This window comes from Eriocheir sinensis, chromosome 52 (genome assembly GCF_024679095.1).
Source record: "Eriocheir sinensis breed Jianghai 21 chromosome 52, ASM2467909v1, whole genome shotgun sequence".
Taxonomy (NCBI): domain Eukaryota; kingdom Metazoa; phylum Arthropoda; class Malacostraca; order Decapoda; family Varunidae; genus Eriocheir; species Eriocheir sinensis.
The window spans coordinates 2830030-2848115 of record NC_066560.1 but is presented as its reverse complement, the minus strand read 5'-3'; the positions used below and the strand labels follow the sequence as shown (position 1 = coordinate 2848115).

Below are 18086 nucleotides of genomic sequence, written 5' to 3'. Positions count from 1 at the left end.
AGAGAGAGAGAGAGAGAGAGAGAGAGAGAGAGAGAGAGAGAGACCTGTGTACGTTACCTGCATGGCGTGTTGTCGGTCCTTGTAGAAAATGATGGCGCGCCCTTGCATCACCGCCCACACCGCCTTCCACGAGCGGTCAGCAGCCCTCTGGGGGGGAGAGATAGAGAGCAATAAACGATGGGAAGAGGAGGGAAGAGGAAGGACAAGGAATACAGGTTAGAAAGAAGAAGAAAGACTGGCAATTTGGGAGGAGGAGAAAGGGGAATACACGCTTAGAAGAGGAAGAAAAGGAAGAAAAGAGGAAGAGTAATTCAAGTTTCGAAGAGGAAGAAAGTGAGTTACCGTATACATGTTGGAATGAGGAGGAAAGAGAGGAAAACAGGCTGGGAAAGGAGGAAGGAGAAAGGGAAGAGAATGGACGTTGAAAAGAGGAAGAAAGAGGAATACATGTTGGTAAGAGGAGGAAAGAGGAGGAGGAAAAAATAAATGTTGGGAAGAGTAGAAGGAGTACAGGTTAGAAAGAGGAAGAAAGAAATCCAGGTTGCTAGGAGGAGGAAAGAGGAATACACGATGGGAGAGGAGGAAAGAGGAAGAGGAAAAGAATACAGGTTGGAAAGAGGAAGGATAGAGGAATACACGAATAGGAAAGGAGGAAAGAGAAAGGGAAGAGGAAGAGAGAGAAATATATAATGGGAAGAGGAGGAAATATCAAGAGAGAAATACATATTGGAAAAAGAAAGGAAAAGAAAAGTAATGGCTCAGGGTCAGAGATGAAAGAAAGGGAGACAGGAGATAGAGTAGTGGAGGAAAATGAGGAAAAGGGAAAATAAAGGTTAGAATAAGAGGAAGCGGAGGAAAGAGGAATACATGTGGGAAGAAGAGGAAAGGAGAGATTTTGAGGTTGTGAGGAGGAAGGAAAAAGAAATAGACGTCTGAAGAGAAGGAAGGAAGACGGAGGGAAGAAAAGGAAGAGAATGATGAAGCAAAGACGAACAGAAATGGAGACGGAATACAGAATGAAGGAGGAGGAGGAGGAGGAGGAGGAGGAGGAGGAGGTTTGGTGAGGATGGAGGAAAAAGGCAGGCAAGGGCAGATCAATGATGGAGGAAAATATGGGAGGGAAGGAAGGAAGGAAGGAAGAAAGGAAGGAAGGGGGAGAGAAAAACAGGAGGTGAGGGAAAATTGATAAAGGATGGAGGAGAGGGACGGAGGAAAGACAAGACAGACAGACAGACAGACAGTGTGTGTGTGTGTGTGTGTGTGTGTGTGTGTGTGAAATGCACGTTGGAAAGGACTGAGGTGCAAGGGGGGGGGAGGGGAAGGGGGAAGGCTGGAGGTCAAATGGGGTGAAAGGTTGACGGGGGTGTGGATGAGGGGGGGAAGGGGGAGGGATCGGTCATCACCCCCAAGCAGAGGCAATGGTCACCCCCAACACCCCCCCCCACCCCCCACCCACACCATCATCACCCCCACCACCACCATCACCATCTCCTCCCACACCTTCCCTCTGTCTCTATTTTCTTTATTTTTAAGACTCACGCCAACACAAGCACGAGAGAGAGAGAGAGAGAGAGAGAGAGAGAGAGAGAGAGAGAGAGAGAGAGAGAGAGAGAGAGAGAGAGAGTGTGTGTGTGTGTGTGTGTGTGTGTGTGTGTGTGTGTGTGTGTGTGTGTGTGTGTGTGTGCGACTTCCTTCTGCGAAACGAGATCACAGAGTCGCCTTCTAATGAACTGAACGCCGGGACTAAAAGGTTTGATTTATGCACACAATCATTTATATTTCCTGGGTGACTGACTCCTCCTTCCACCCCCTGATATGACGACTTGTTCATACCCACTCATTGTTGTTGTTATTATTTATTATTTATCAGCTGTTGTTAACGTGTGGCAATGAATGATCGCCCACCACATGATGAGTTATGAAAGGACGGGTGTTACATAATCTTTTTTTTTCCTTAGAGGTTTATGTAATCACAGCTAGAAATCCGTTTTGCCCTTGCATCAATAATAATAATAATAATAATAATAATAATAATAATAATAATAATAATAATAATAATAATGAACCAATCAACCTGGTAACATATTGATTAGTTTCTCCTCCTCTTCCTCCTCCTCCTCATCATCATTATCATTATCATCCTTTGCAAAACTTTTCCTCCTCCTCCTCATCATCATCATTATCATCATCATCATTTATAAAACTTTTCCTTCTCTTGTCCTCCTCCTCCTCATTTATAAAACTTTTCCTCCTCCTCCTCCTCATCATCATCATCATCATCATCATTTATAAAACTTTTCCTTCTCTTGTCCTCCTCCTCATTTATAAAACTTTTCCTCCTCCTCCTCCTTTCCTCCTACCAATTTTAAAACATTAGTAATTTTCCTTCTCCTCCTCCTCCTTTTCCTCCTGATTCACTATTCTTTTTTAGTCTTTTCCTTCTTATCCTTTACATGCTTCTCGTGGTAACAAAAAAGACGTCTCTCTCTCTCTCTCTCTCATACAAAATCGAATTGTTTGTATCTGTTTTTGTTTGTTGTCTTTGTCTCTAACACCAAAAATCGAGGTCTCTCTCTCTCTCTCTCTCTCTCTCTCTCTCTCTCTCTCTCTCTCTCTCTCTCTCTCTCATACAAAATCGAATTGTTTGTATCTGTTTTTGTTTGTTGTCTCTCTCTCTCTCTCTCTCTCTCTCTCTCTCTCTCTCCTTAACTCGATGCACCTACTAATATTTCTCCGTTATTTCTAAGCCACTCTTCAATCACGTGAGTCGTTATTCCGAGCCAAGCCACACTGTCATTCATGAACTCACCCCCTCGAGAAGCTCCTGTCAGGCTGCCGATCTATCTCAGAGTAAAAATAAAACACTCGAGCCGTAATCAATTAAAACATCGTCCACATGGGCAGTTAGCAATGACGTGAATAGCACTACATGACTACAACAACGTACCATATTTACGAGTGACGCCACCAACAAATCTCACGGGAAAGCTATTTATTTATGTAGCCTCACAGAACCTTGCATCATCGTGGGCCTACCGAAAGGATACACACAGGTTTTAGGCTTATGCACGGTACTCCCTCGACTCAATCTAGGCAGCGTTTCATAATCTGGGGCGCGTATTTCCCTTCTCTGTACGGGTTTGTAGCGCCCACTCTTGAACATTCAGGTTAGGTTAGAATTTAGATTAACCCGGTCGCTGCGATTGGCACGGATTTGTCTTTCACTGGTAGCCTGGTAACATATATTCCCAGGTCTTTCTCTGCCTCTGTGGCGGATAGTGGAGTGTTTCCCATGTGGTACTGGTATGCTGGATATCCCCTCCCAAGGTGCATGACTACATTTTTCTTCATTGAATTTTAGCAGCTACTTTTTGTTCTGGATAGAGAAGGGAGAAGTATTGAGGGGAAGAAAAAAAAAAGATAAGAAGGGGTGAGAGGGTGAGTCGGAAAGAGGAGTGAGTTACCATTTTCTCAGAGTAGTTTTCCATACCACCGACATCTCTGATTTCATATTTCGAGAGAGTGAACAAAATAAGCAAGCAAAATAATATGCTTTCTTTACATTATGGTGCTGTTAAGAATTTTGTAGATGCTGAACAAGCTAATCCTGACTCAAGGGGCGCAAGGGTGATGGGGTCAGAAAAGGGTGAGAACGTGGACTTTAAGGAAAAGGTCTTTGCCGTTTTGTCTAGAAAAAGTGTCTCAGAAACAGCACCAGGACCTCCGTCATATCCTCCCCTTGTGGTATCCCTTGACGTAATGTGGAGCGGATGAGAGAGAGAGAGAGAGAGAGAGAGAGAGAGAGAGAGAGAGAGAGAGAGAGAGAGAGAGAGAGAGAGAGAGAGAGAGAGAGAGAGATTAGACAGACAGCTACACATAATCTATAATTCACACCTTCACGTTCCTTCGACCCCTTGTTCCCTCCTGCTCTCCTTCCTTCCTCTCTCTCTTCTTCGTCTGTCAATTTCCACCCCATTCTTTTTCTGCATCCTCTTAACCCTTCCACCTCCTCCTCCATTCCCCTTTTCTGCCCTTTCATAACCCTTCCAAAGCCTCTATATTCCCTCTTTCTGTCCTTTCACATTTTCAATCCCCTTTCTCTGCCTTTTTCTGTCATTCACACGTCTTCAACTCCCCTTCCTATGTCTCTTTCTCCCTTTCGCAAACCTTCCATTCCCATTTATATGCTTCTTTTTGTCCCTTCTCAACCCTTGCACCTCCTCTATTCCCTCTTTCTGCCCGTTTACAACCCTTCCATTCCCCCTTCTTCAGCCACTTCACAGCCCTTCCACTCCCTCAGACCATTCACTTCCCTTCCTATCCCATTTTCTGTCCCTTCCACCCTTCCTTCTTCCATCTTGTCCTTAAGCATCAAAGACTAATTTCTGAATACTAACATTAATCTTCCATTCTTTGGCCTGTTCTATGTTTTCCGGCAGTCGTAAACATAAATACAACTTCCCACGAGTATTGAGGAGTGGCATTATCTTTTTTCCCTTTGTGGTTACCGAGTGTGGAAATGACGGCGAGTTCGGTTCGTGTGTCCTAGGAGGAGTAGGTCGTAAAGGGGCAAATTTTCCGTGGATCTTCAATCAAACCACGATTTCCGCTAGCTTGGTCCTCATTTATTTCTTGTTATTGTTGATGATGATGATGGTGAGTAATACCGTCGTCATTCGGTGAAATCTACCGTAGCTTTGGAAGATCGTGGACGCGTCAGAAACCCACGGAAATCTGAAAACCACGCCAGCGGAAATCGTGGTTTGATTGAAGATCCACGGAAAATTTGCCCAGTGTAATAGCCCCTTAAAAACACGCACGCCAAGACGAACACACACCCAAGCATTCCCAGCGCCTCCCGATCATACACAATTCCACCTCAGTTCTATTGCCGTCCCCACCACCATCACCATCAATGTCATCCCCACCACTACCATCACCACAATCACCACCATCATCCTCATCACCACCACTATCACTATCATCATTATTAAACTCTCTCTCTCTCTCTCTCTCTCTCTCTCTCTCTCTCCTATATTTATCTTTTTATTTTTTCCTATATTCCTGTTCATATATCTGTCTGTCTCTCCCTTTTTCCCTTTCTTTTTATTTTTCCTATATGCCTGTCTGTCTGTCTGTCTGTCTGTCTGTCTGTCTCCCAACCATGATGTCAGCGTTTAAAATGGCCTGTCAATCACACCTTTACGCTATTTTCTCTATGGTGAGAACTTTCCCAGTCATAAAAAATAACAGGGCTAATATTTGTTTGTGTTACTATTCTATTTTATTTTTCGTTGTGTTGATGGGAAGACGGATGTTGGTGGTGAAGGAGGAGGAGGAGGAGGAGGAGGAGGAGGAGGAGGAAGTGGTGATTGTGTTGGTGGTGATGTAGAGGTTTTGAATGTGGAAGACGAAGAGGAATATGACGTAGTGGTGAAGATTGTGTTAAAGGAGGAAGAGGAGGAGGAGGAGGAGGACAAGAAGGTATGGTGGTAATGGTGTTGAGGTGGAGGAGGAGGTAAAGGAGGGCAAGGAGGTGGTGATAATGGTGATGATAGTGGACGAAGAGGAGGAGGACGACAACGAGGAGGAGGAGGAGGAGGAGGAGGACAAGGATGAGAAAGAAGAGGAAGAGCAAGAAGTATTGGTGGAAGTGGAAGAGGAGGTGGTCGTGGTGGAGGTGGTGATGGTGAAGATAGTGGTAGTGGTGGTGATGGTGGTGGAGGTGATGGTAGTGGTGGTGGTGGTGATGGTGGAGGTGGAATCAAAGGGCTTTACCTGGTGTCATTGTCCTCACACCACACCGAGGCACACCTGTGGGAGGAGGAGGAGGAGGAGGAGGAGGGTAATGACACGTGACTCCCCTTCACCCACACACGCCTATTTATTGTTACAGACCAGACCTTATTGATCCTCCTCCTCCTCTTCCTCTTCCTCTTCTCTTTCTCCTCCTCTCCTCTTTTTTCCTTATCCTTCTTCACTACAAAACTTTTCTTCCTTCTCTTCCTCTTTTCTTTCTCCTCCCCTTCCTCCTCCTCTCCTCTCTTCCTTATCCTTCTTCACTACAAAACTTTTCTTCCTCCTCCTCTCCTCTCTTTTCCTTATCCTTCTTCACTACAAAACTTTTCTTCCTTCTCTCTCCATCGTCTTCATTCGTCTTTGTCTTCCATATCCTTCTCTTTCTCTTCCTACTTCTTCCTTCTCCTCCTCTTCCTCTTCTCTTTCTCCTCCCCTCCTCTCTTTTCCTTATCCTTTTTCACTACAAAACTTTTCTTCCTTCTCCTCTTCATCGTCTTCATTCGTCTTAGCCTTCCATATCCTTTTCTTCCTCTTCCTCTTCTATTTCTCCTCCTCTTCCTCCTCCTCTCCTCTCTTTTCCTTATCCTTCTTCACTACAAAACTGTTCTTCCTTCTCTTCATCGTCTTCATTCGTCTTTGCCTTCCATATCCTTCTCTTTCTCTTCCTACTTCCTCCTCTTCCTCTTCTCTTCCTCCTCTCCTCTCTTTTCCCTATCCTTCTTCACTACAAAACTTTTCTTCCTTCTCCTTTTCATCTTCTTCCTTCGTCTTTGCCTTCTATATTCTTCTCTTTCTCTTCCTACTTCCTCCTCCTCCTAATCCCCATACAATTGTTGCAGACACCCACCCCATTACTCTCCCCCCCCCTTCTCCCCCCATAATCATCACCAGGCACTGACTACCCCCCCACCACATGCAGGGAACACCCACGCACACACCACCACCACCACCACACCCCTCACTTCCAACCCCCTCCCCACCTCCCCACCCCTCACTTCCAAGCCCCTCCCCACCTCCCCACTTTTCCCATCTTCTCCAGTCCTGCTCTGATACCTGCCTCGTCCCTTCACTCCCCCTGACTCCCCCTTTACCTCCATACTCCCCTCACTCCCACTCTCTTTAGAAACTCCACATTCCAGAAGCTCAGAGGCATGCAAACATTCCACAGAGGAGAGCGTGAGGCCAGGAATGCGGAGGGGTGGTGGAGGTGATGGTGGTGGTGGTGGTGGAGGAGGAAGAGGAGGTGATGGTAGTGGTGGTGGTGGTGGGTCAGATTGAGTGGAATGGAAAGGAATGGCTTGCAGGATGTGTGTGTGGGAGGGAGGTTGAAAAGGGCAAGTGGGATATATGAGGAATGAAGTAATTTTAAAGAAGGAACTGGAGGAGAAAGAGGGGTTATGAGGAGACAGAAAGAGGAGGAAGAATAGGGCTGGAAGGGTTACAAAGGGACAGTAAGAGACAGGGAAGTGAAGGGGGTGTGGAGGGGACAGAAAAAGGGAATAGAGGAGGATGAGGGCTGGAAGGGATGTGAAGGTACAGAAAAAGGCAGAGGAAGGGGAGTGAAAGAGGAAAGAGAGGAGATGGAAGGGTCGAGAGGAAGTAAAATGAAGGGTTGGATAGAAGAGGGAAAGAAACAGGTTAAGAAAATGAGTTGGAAAGAGTTGAAGGGGTGTTAGAAGAGGTGGGGAGGTGCTAAACAGCTGCTATGGGTGCTGGGGAGGAGAAAACAGAGGCTGTGGGAGATAAGGTCTGGTGGGGTGGTGTAGGGAGCCAGAGGAGGGCACTGGACGACAACGGAGATAAGAGATGACGGTGAGAAGAGTAATAACAGGAAGGAGGAAGATGCTCGGAGTGGAGAAGCGAAATCCAGTTCTTGTTTTGGTTACTGTTTCTTTGGGAGTGTAACAAGATCAACAACAACGACATCTACTACTACAACTACTACAACTACTACAACAACTACTACTACTACTATTACTACTACTACAACAACAACTACTACTACTACTTTTTTATTTTTAACGGGCCTCCATCTATTAGAGTTGCGTTGTGAGCGGTACATTCTCTCATATCCTTTCACAAAGCAATTCATTGGACCCACCCCTACTACTATTACTACTACTACTACTACTACTACTATTATTACTACCACCACTACAACTACTACTAATAAGATGGTGAACAGTTTCTTAGATTCAGCAGGAAAAGTATTGAATTCCTATAGGTAATCAAAACACACACACACACACACACACACACACACACACACCCCTCTGTCTGCCCGTTTCCGCGTCAGCACTACAAAGGTTAACACACACACAGGTTAACGCCTCCCCCCTTCCCTTCCCTTCCCCTCCCCTCTCCCTAAGCACTACTGTTCTCTCTCTCTCTCTCTCTCTCTCTCTCTCTCTCTCTCTCTCTCTCTCTCACACACATACAGTCACTCAATGCTTTCACGTTCATAGTCATTCCCCCCACATTCTTTCTCCCTCCTCCTCCTCCTCCTCCTCCTCCTCCACGTCTCTTATCCACGCTACAAACAACCCCCCGTGACGTCACCGCACCCCCCTATAACTACGACCCCCCCACACTCTTAACCATCACCATCACCGCCAAACAGTCCATAACAATCTCTCTCTCTCTCTCTCTCTCTCTCTCTCTCTCTCTCTCTCTCTCTAAGGGGAAAGAGAACAGAGGTCGTTGGGTGGTTTGTAGGCTATTAATATTTTTGTGCAAGTTTAAAGGACATTCAAGGTCATTTAATTGATAGCTACACAGGCGAGATATAAGAGAGAGAGAGAGAGAGAGAGAGAGAGAGAGAGAGAGAGAGAGAGAGAGAGAGAGAGAGAGAGAGATCAAAGAGGAGTAAAGATGAGCATAGTGTAATACAGTTGGGTAAATACAGTAAGCTGGACCAGCGTAAAGCATAACTGGGCAGGGTAGAGTGAAGCAAAGAGTAGAGAAGAGAAGGGAAGGGTAGAGTAGTGTATCATAAAGTATATTCTAGAGAGTGAGAGTACAACAGATTATTGAAAATTATAACGGGGTTGAGAAGAGTTAAGTAAAATCTATTTGATAAGGAAAAGTGGAGTAGTGACATTCAGTGGAGTGCCTACCTTGCCGTCCACGTGGGTCAGCTTGACGTGCAGGGTGCCCTGGCGGACCACTGCTGACTGGACCGAGTCGGGGGAGGGGGGGTGTCCCAGCAGCAGGCGGCCCCCGGGGGTGTGGGGCGTCACGCACTCCACACCGTCAGCCTCCGTCGGCACGCCCACGCGGACCCCGCTGCGATAATAATAATAATAATTAATAATAATAATAATAATAATAATAATAATGACAAGAAGGCTAAACTTAAAGAAGATACAGTAGACAAGTAAAATATGGAGTACAGTATACTAGTAACAACAAATACGAATGATACTATTACTAATAATAATAATATATATATATATATATATATATATATATATATATATATATATATATATATATATATATATATATAAACATGTTATTTGAGGAGAGTTTACCATACAAGCTACGTTTTCGAGAATGGCTAGACTGTAGAAAACGAGACTTACATGACAAACTAAACCAAAACCTGTATATTATGCTGACATTAAATAAACATTGATAAAAATAATTAAAAATCTCTAACCTGCGGAGAGAGAGAGAGAGAGAGAGAGAGAGAGAGAGAGAGAGAGAGAGAGAGAGAGAGAGAGAGAGAGAGAAATAATAAACAATATCATATTTCTTGCAATCTCCAGCTGTCGCGTCATGTAATCTTCAATCTTTCTTTCCTCAACACACGGACACAGAAATCTTCGTCGACAGACCGACTTGATCAGAGTACGCCGATAAAGTAGGTCTGTCGGCGCCCTCTTCAAAGGCCCATGGTCCCTCCGCAGGGTGACAGTCTTCAAACAACAATAATTCAACACAAACTTTCCTTCTACAACCTGTACAGCCCTCTTTGCTGACTCTCCCATCCCCTTTCCCACCCTTTCTCCACTTAGTACCCCCCGCCAGCACCCACCACCCAATACCCTCCATCCCAACACCCACCCGTCTTCGTCAACTTGGAGGGCTCAACAACACCAACCTTCTGTCGTCGGTGTCGGAGTCAAGGTCGGAATCGGGGTACATGCGGTCCCCGGACGTCGCCTTGAGGTAGGACACTCGCCGCACCAGCCGCTCCCCTTCCTCCCCTGCGGCAGAGAAAGGTAAGGTGACGTGCTTGCAGACCGGCCTTGGCGTAGAGGTGAATAAGTAAACTAGACTAGAGAATAATGAAATTGCAAACATACATACATACATACATATATACGGGGAGAGAAAAATATTACGTTAAGTGCTTACATATCCACCTTGGCGTAGAGGTGAATAAGTAAACTATATATTTTTTTTTTTATAGACTAGAGAATATTGAAATTGCAAACATACATACATACATATATACGGGGCAAGGGAAAAATATTACGTTAAGTGCTTGCATATCCACCTTGGTGTAAACATAATGAAATAAACAAGACCAGGGTAGACAATAAGGGAGTTTACATGAATGACACATTCATACAGACATACATACAGTCATACATACCTACATGCCGTATTCAGTAGAGGAATAATCGGACATACAAACTTACACACCTTAGGAGACAAGCAACACACACACACACACACACACACACACACATACGCACACAGACGGAAAGTGTCATATTACAAGGAAATTTGATTCTGGCGTGTATTGAAGGAAATATAATCAAACTTACTTTTCCACACACCTGCACGAGAGAGAGAGAGAGAGAGAGAGAGAGAGAGAGAGAGAGAGCGCATCACGTTGTATAAACACATTGACACACACACACACACACACACACACACACACACACACACACACACACACACACACACACACGCTTGCTTTGCATGCCTGACGCAACGACGCGCTTCTGGTGGTCAGGTCACGCCGGGCACTGACCTCCGTGCATGACCTATTCCCCACCTCCACCTCCACCAATTATCTGTTTACGGCACTTTCTACCGTGTTTGAACTTCCATCGTCTTTCTAGTACCTGGCCGCTAGTAATATACCTTTCCCTCGGGCTGCCTTACTTGGGCCCTAGTACTCGTTACCTGCCCTCCTAGTTACCTGCGTCTGAGGTATGTTTACGATCCCCCACCTGCTCTTCTTTACTGTCCACTTCTGATTAGTACAGGTGCTCAATGTTACCTGCTTTCGCTTCGTGTGTGTGTGTGTGTGTGTGTGTGTGTGTGTGTGTGTGTGTGTGTGTGTGTGTGTGTGTGTGTGTGTGTGTGTGTGTGTGTGTGTGTGTGTGTGGTCACTTGTTTTTGTCCCAGCTATACTGCATCCATGCACGAAAGAAAATATGAGAGAATTAAGGAAGAAGTAAGAGAAGGGGAATAAACAGAGAAAAGCGAAGGGGAGAGAAAGGAGAATGCGGAGGATAAAGGGAAGGGAAAGAGAAGGGTGAAATAAAATCATTGAGGCAAAAAAGGTGAAAGGTAGAAAGGACTGAAACGTGTGAAGTAAAATGACGGAGTCGTGGAAGAGAAAGCAGAAATGGGCTTTGGGAAGGTAACGGGGGACGGGAAAGGTAATGAATTAAGAGATGGAGGAAAGGAGAAGAGGAGGGGGGGGGGGGGAGAGAGAGAGAAGGGGAAGGCGTGAAAATCGTGGCTTATTTTTCTTTTCGTCTGTCTCCTTTCTACTCATTTGACTTACACACAAATAAAAACAAAAACACTCCTCCGTGGTGTTGTGAACTGACGCTCATACTGCCTACTTGAGGACGAGGTTCGCGGCTTGTTCAGGCCGAATAGTATTTTCACTGCCAGAAGCGGTTATTGTCCCCTCCTTCAGCAGAGGTGTGGGGTGTGGAGTGAGGGCCCAGCCTAACCCAAACGATCGTTCAACATGCAGTTCCAAGCTCTTTCAGGCAGGGTTGTTTAGCCCTAGCTTTCGGGTGGAGTGCTGGCTGCCGATCGCGAGTCCAGCACGTGATCGAATTCTTAGTGAATGAAACACACACACACACACACACACACACACACACACACACACACACACACACTTACTGGAGTGCGAGCGTTGCAACACAGGCGCACCTGAACCACGCCTCAAAAACTCACCTGGAAAAAGAGAAACAAAAAGTCAAGACAATGCTCGAAATTAAAAAAAAAGTACAAACAAGAAAAATAAAATAAAATAAACCGAAAAGGTTGAAGGTTTGGAATTGATGATGATGATGATGTGAAAGGGAATAAGAACACAACAACGACAACGGCAACAACATAATTCTACTAATGATGATGGTAATAATAATAATAATAATAAATAATAATAATAACAATAAAAATATCAACAACAACAATAATAATAAATCTACCTCTCTACCTTCCATTTCCTCTTTCTTACACCTTTTCTCTCTCCTCATTCACTTCCCTCCTTCCCTCCCCCCCTCCCCCTCCCCCCCGTGACCCACTGACTCGGCTACGAAGACAATGGGGCGCAGGGCAAAGGGCAAGCCGAGGTATGGAATGATGAATTATATAAATAGAAAACATGACGATAAAGAAGCAGATGTGAGGGGTGGAGATATTAAAGGAGTTAGGAGATAACGTAAGAAAAAAATGAGAAAAGGAGTTAACTCACACCACAGGGAGAAGCTTAAGGCATTACTACCAAAAAACAATAACAAAAAAAAAATTAACAGCAAAGGTCGACGGCATGTAGCAGCAAATCGTATAATATTATGTTTATGTCCATTATCATATCTCGGGTAAACATCTGGAAACAAATCGACGGAACATGAAAAGCCACGCAAGTTTAGTTCCCATTTAGTAAAGCACGGAGTTATATTAAAATACCGACTTACTGAAACAATGTTAAAATTCCATACAAACCCAAGAAGTGGATACCATTGTAGGAGGATACTCAATGAAAACTCATCTAATGTTGGGTAAAATGCAGGGAAATGTTGAGGTAGCCAGCGGCACGAAGCAGGAAGCGAGGATGTACGGAGTCAGACATTGCACACATACTCAAGAAGATTGTAAAAACTTGACACACAGAATGGGTTGGAGGTTGAGTTTTTACATAAGCGCCACTTTTTATGCTGATGATCGATTGAGTTTGGCACGATCAGTTGGAGATGCAGATAAAATATTCTAAGAAAACTATAAGAGTATAATTTACAAATACATAGGCACAAATGAAAGATTATATTAAATGTGAGAGAAAGAAAAAAGTAGATAGAAATAGCAGCTATATAAGTAGAGAAACATATAAAAGTATTTGAATGTTTAAAAACAAACAAAAGTTGATACCGAAAGGAAAATTTTACTGAACAAATCAACGTCGACTTGGCAGAGAAAAAGGTGGAGTAAACTATTGATCGGGAAAACCTACTGGGAAAATGCCACAATTCCATCACATGCAAGAGGCAGATGTAGACCACACGCCAAGACATAACGGATTAATCAACAATGCGTAAAAAACCCAGCCACACACTTGTCTCCTCCCGAAACTGACCTCTCTTTCGGCCACCTCTTTTTATTTTTATTTTTTTTAGGAGCAGCGAGTAGCGTTTTTTTTTTTTATTATTGTTTCCTTTTTTGTGCCTTTGAGCTATCTCCTTTGTTGTAAAAAAAATATAGGAAGAGACTTAAACATATAGATTTGCATTCTCCAGAAGACGAAGGGTGCGAGGAGACTAGATCGAAGTTTATAGATATACGAAGGGCTTTAATAAGGGTTTAGTTAAAGTTTTAGAGGAACGAGAGCCGGGTAGGACACGTGGCGATGGGTTTAAGTTGGATAAATTCAGATTCCACAAAGGCTGACAAGAATTAGGTCACCAATAGAGTGGCTGATGAGTGTAACAGGCTTGACATTCATGCTGTGAGTGCCAAAATTATACACAGCCAAGAAGTCAGATAAATTCATGGATAGTGAGGTTAGGTGGTATCAGGTTCACAGGAGCTGCCTTGTATTATCTTACCGGCCTCTTGCAGACTCCTTACGTCCTTGTAATAAGTGCAAAAACTCATACACGAACCAGTATGTTAAGGTGTGAAGCTGAAGGTACCAGAAGGCTTATAAATTATCTGCTTAAACAAGGAAGGCTTACGTGTGGAGGGCCTTGCGTAAGTTAACAAACTTTAGAAACGACGAGTGGGTGTTAAAAAGTTGCATAAACTGAAAAATCTACAGGATTAAGCAAATTTATGATCAAATTATTATTGAGTATACAGAAAATGAATTCTATAGTCTGGAAATGTGATTTAAAGAACTGGAGAAAAGACCAACTAACGGTAAAGCTTTGTCATACACGAGCAGAAAGTTGAAATTCCTAAAGAAAGGTCTTACGATGCCCGACCTTCATCAGTGGCATTATTTAGGTGTGGGAGCACGCTTGGCTGCCCTCAACGACAGAACAGAATAATGGTGGTGTAAAATGTAAGTAATACGGGACAGAAAGAGAAGCGAACATTTTACTTATAATGTAGTTTTTCACAGAAATATAAAGAAATCCCGAATTATTAGACATCCCTACAGTGAGAACCAACGTTGCCAAATTGTCGTACACTCAACATTACATCATTTTTAGGCTCCAAGACTGTCGTAACCACACAAATAACGATAGGAAATTAAAGTTAGCGTTAAAACTGTTAAATATTGATAGGTTTCGCTCTTTTTTGCGATAGTTATCGGTCAGAAACTACAAAAAATGCGCTGAGTACGATAATTTGGCAACGGTGGTGAGAACTACATGTGTGGTATTGTTAGACGCTTCCCCCTCTCACGTCAACTGTTTCCAAAGTCCGGAAAGGTTCACGGTGCAAAAGAAGGTCAGACTACAACCAGAGTCATAAAAGTACCTTTGGAAATGCCCACAACTCCAACGGAAGCCTTGTCAAATGAATATTCTTGGGTGATGAGATGTTTAAGAATACGGCCCCATAAGTGAACTGTTTAGAAATGGAAAGTAAAATGGAAAATATCATATTCAGGAATTCTGGAAGAGATATGAAAAGGTTGTTAGAGATCGGGAGCACGCCAACGATACAATTAGTCAATCACCTTATTAATTCATTCAGCTATTTTTTTCATCGTGATTTCTCTTGATTTTTATCCCTTGAAAGTTATTAAATTTGTGTTCACGAGGAGGGCCGTTGTAGATACAATTAGTTAATCAGCTTATTAATTCATTCAGCTATTTTTTTCCTCGTGATTTCTCTTGATTTTTTCCCTTGAATGTTACTAAATTTGTGTTCACGAGGAGGGCCGTTGTAGATGCAATTAGTTAATCAGCTTATTAATTCATTCAGCTATTTTTTTCATCGTGATTTCTCTTGATTTTTTTCCCTTGAATGTTATTAAATTTATGTTCACGAGGAGGGCCGTTGTAGATAAAATTAGTTAATCAGCTTATTAATTCATTCAGCTATTTTTTTCCTTGTGATTTCTCTTGATTTTTTCCCTTTAATGTTACTAAATTTGTGTCACTCAAGATGACTATATCTATGGCACAGATTCTCCCGCTGGGACGTCCGGTGCGCGGCCTGATTCACTGTTTACTCTTCTTTATCTTTATTTCGGCAATTTTTTTATTTTATTTTACACGGTCAGCTTAAGGGGCTATTACAGTGGGCAAATTTTCCGTGGATCTTCAGTCAAAACACGATTTCCGCTAGCGTGGTTTTCATATTTCCGTGGTCTTCTGACGCGTCCACGATCTTCCAAAGCTACGTTAGATTTCACCGAAGGACGACGGTATTACTCATCATCATCATCAGCAGCAATAACAAGAAACAAATGAGAACCACGCCAGCGGAAATCGTGGTTTGACTGAAGATCCACGGAAAATTTGCCCAGCGTAATAACCCCTTTACAGTACACAAAGGGCCATGCAGAGTTGCCACGCACATATTGATGTCAGCCAACTAATGCTATTTTCGTTGCCATTTTGCTTCCGGCACAACTTCCTTCTCAACCACCGCAACTTCCTCCTCAACTTCACCACCTCTTCCTTGACCTCCACAACCTTTTCCTTGACCTCCACAACCTCTTCCTTGACCTCCACAACCTTTTCCTTGACCTCCACAACCTCTTCCTTGACCTCCACAACCTCCTCTTAGGTCCCCACAACACCATCTTGAACTCTCACAACCTCCTCTTCATCTTCCACCACCACCTCCTTCTCCATAACCTCCTCCTCGACCTCTAGAGCCTCTTCCTCAACCCAACCTCCTCTTCGAGCTCTACAACCTCTTCCTTGACTTCCAAAACCTAATCCTTAACCTCCACAACCCTCTCGTGAATCCCAACCTCCTCTTCAACAATCACAATCTTCTCCTCCAGAACCTCCTCCTCGACCTCTAGAACCTCTTCCTCAACCCTCAACAACCTCCTCTTCGACCTCTAGAACCTCTTCCTCAACCCTCAACAACCTCCTCCTCGACCTCTTGAACCTCTTCCTCAACCCTCAACAACCTCCTCTTCGACCTCTAGAACCTCTTCCTCAACCCTCAACAACCTCCTCTTCGACCTCTAGAACCTCTTCCTCAACCCTCAACAACCTCCTCCTAGACCTCTACAACTTCTATAACCTCTTCCTTCACAATCTCTTCTTCAACTCCCACAATCTCATCTCCAACTACCACCACCTCCTCCTCGATATCTAGAACCTTGTCGACCCCCATAACTTACTCCTTGACCTCCACCATCTCCTCCTCAATGAACACCCACTCCTGATAGACCTTGAAAACCGCCTCCTCGACCTCCAGAATGTCTTCCTCTCGACCTCCACAACATCCCCTCAACCCCTACCGATTCCTCCTCTGCCTTCAGATCCTCCTTCTTGATCTACAGAAGCTTATCAACAGCTCCTCAACTCCCAAAGCCTCCTCTTAGACTCATTTATACCCATCACACACACACACACACACACACACACACACACACACACACACACACACACACACACACACACACACACACACACACACACACACAAACGGATCTACGTAGTGCATTGGTCCCAGGTTCGATTCCCGGGCGGAGTGGGGACGGATGGTCAGTCTACTTTCATCCGTGTACCTCCATCCAACAGTGAATTGCTGCCGGGTGTAGGTGTGAGGTTGTGTCCCGCCTCCCGGATGTGTGTGGGTGCGGTGTGAGGTTGAGCTATACCCAAAGTTCCAAACCCAAAGGCAAAGATTCGTGATTATGTAGCTCCAAGCTCAAAACGGAGAGAGTACTGGCTGGTGATTGCGAGTCCGGCACGTGATCAGACCATGGTGAATGAATGACACAGCCACACACACACACACACAGACAGCTACAGGAGGAAGGTAGAGAGGAAGCGGTGGAGCGGTGGAGCGATGGGCGTCTCCCTCGGTCAACACAACGCCACCCCGACACTGGTCATCTCCAGTTCGCAATGGCAAAAGGCGTCCGCTTGGTCTGATTCCCTCTTACTGCCGCCCACACACACTGTTTGTAACGATTCGGAATATCTGCGGCCGATGTAATAATGCATTAAAAATCAATACTAACCTGGTGAGGATCAATTCTTCTCACCTCCATTCAAAGATTACACTTGATATATTTTTCATCCAATGCAATTTTCATTTTCAATATCGTTTTTTTTTCTCATATTTACAACTTCAGTTTTGACATACTAGCGGGACGGCCTTTGTTCCATTTACCCCATTCATCACGTCTTATAATTGCATTGCGCCAAGAATATTTTTGTTTTGTTTACTGTTTTGATTATTACAGCTCTGTAGATATAAACAGACGATAGACAAACTGTGATCTTTCTTCTTCAACAACTACTTCGGGGCTGAACCCAAACGTTTATTTGAGAGGGGGAGGTGTTGGGGCGGTTGTTGAGTGCACGAGGGACATTGATTAGCAGTTAAGGATCACTCATTAATTATCCCAAAATTGAACTAGAACCAAGGATAATTTCATGTGGGGGAGGAGGGAGGGGAGGGTCATATTGCTAAACATTTCGTCGCCTAAGTTCACATATTTGACAAGGCTTTTCGTAGGAGTTTGTGGCATTTCTAGTAGTAGTTCTTTGACCCTGGTGGTAGTGTGACCCTTCTTCTGTACCGTGAAGCTAAGGAAACACTCATTAGAGCCCGATTGATCCCCTCTTTGACCTTTAGAAATAGGTGATGTGAGATGGCAAAGTGTCTTGTAATACCAGCCTATCTCCGGGTCGTGTTACAAGACATTTCGCCAC

At 44.2% G+C, this 18086-nt stretch overlaps 1 protein-coding gene and 1 long non-coding RNA gene across 6 annotated transcripts in view; both read right to left on the bottom strand.

Annotated features, from left to right (window-relative positions):
- LOC126982886 (uncharacterized) overlaps positions 1-18086 on the bottom strand; it is a 215611-nt gene that overhangs the window by 41827 nt on the left and 155698 nt on the right. For 3 of the 4 annotated variants that reach the window (XM_050835167.1, XM_050835169.1, XM_050835168.1), the window contains 4 exons: positions 11905-11958; positions 9905-10010; positions 8916-9084; positions 58-147 (listed from right to left, as the gene is read on the bottom strand). In XM_050835167.1, coding sequence (XP_050691124.1) covers positions 58-147; positions 8916-9084; positions 9905-10010; positions 11905-11958 — 419 coding nt within the window. The remainder of the gene's footprint in view (positions 1-57; positions 148-8915; positions 9085-9904; positions 10011-11904; positions 11959-18086) is intronic. The other variant, XM_050835165.1, reaches the window with a different exon arrangement.
- Positions 15134-18086, bottom strand: part of LOC126982887 (uncharacterized) — a 4814-nt gene continuing 1861 nt past the window's right edge. Inside the window, exons 2-3 of one of the 2 annotated variants that reach the window (XR_007735376.1) lie at positions 15960-18086; positions 15134-15917 (exon numbers count right to left, since the gene is read on the bottom strand). The exon at positions 15960-18086 is cut by the window's right edge and continues 103 nt beyond it. This is a non-coding gene — a long non-coding RNA (uncharacterized LOC126982887). The other variant, XR_007735377.1, reaches the window with a different exon arrangement.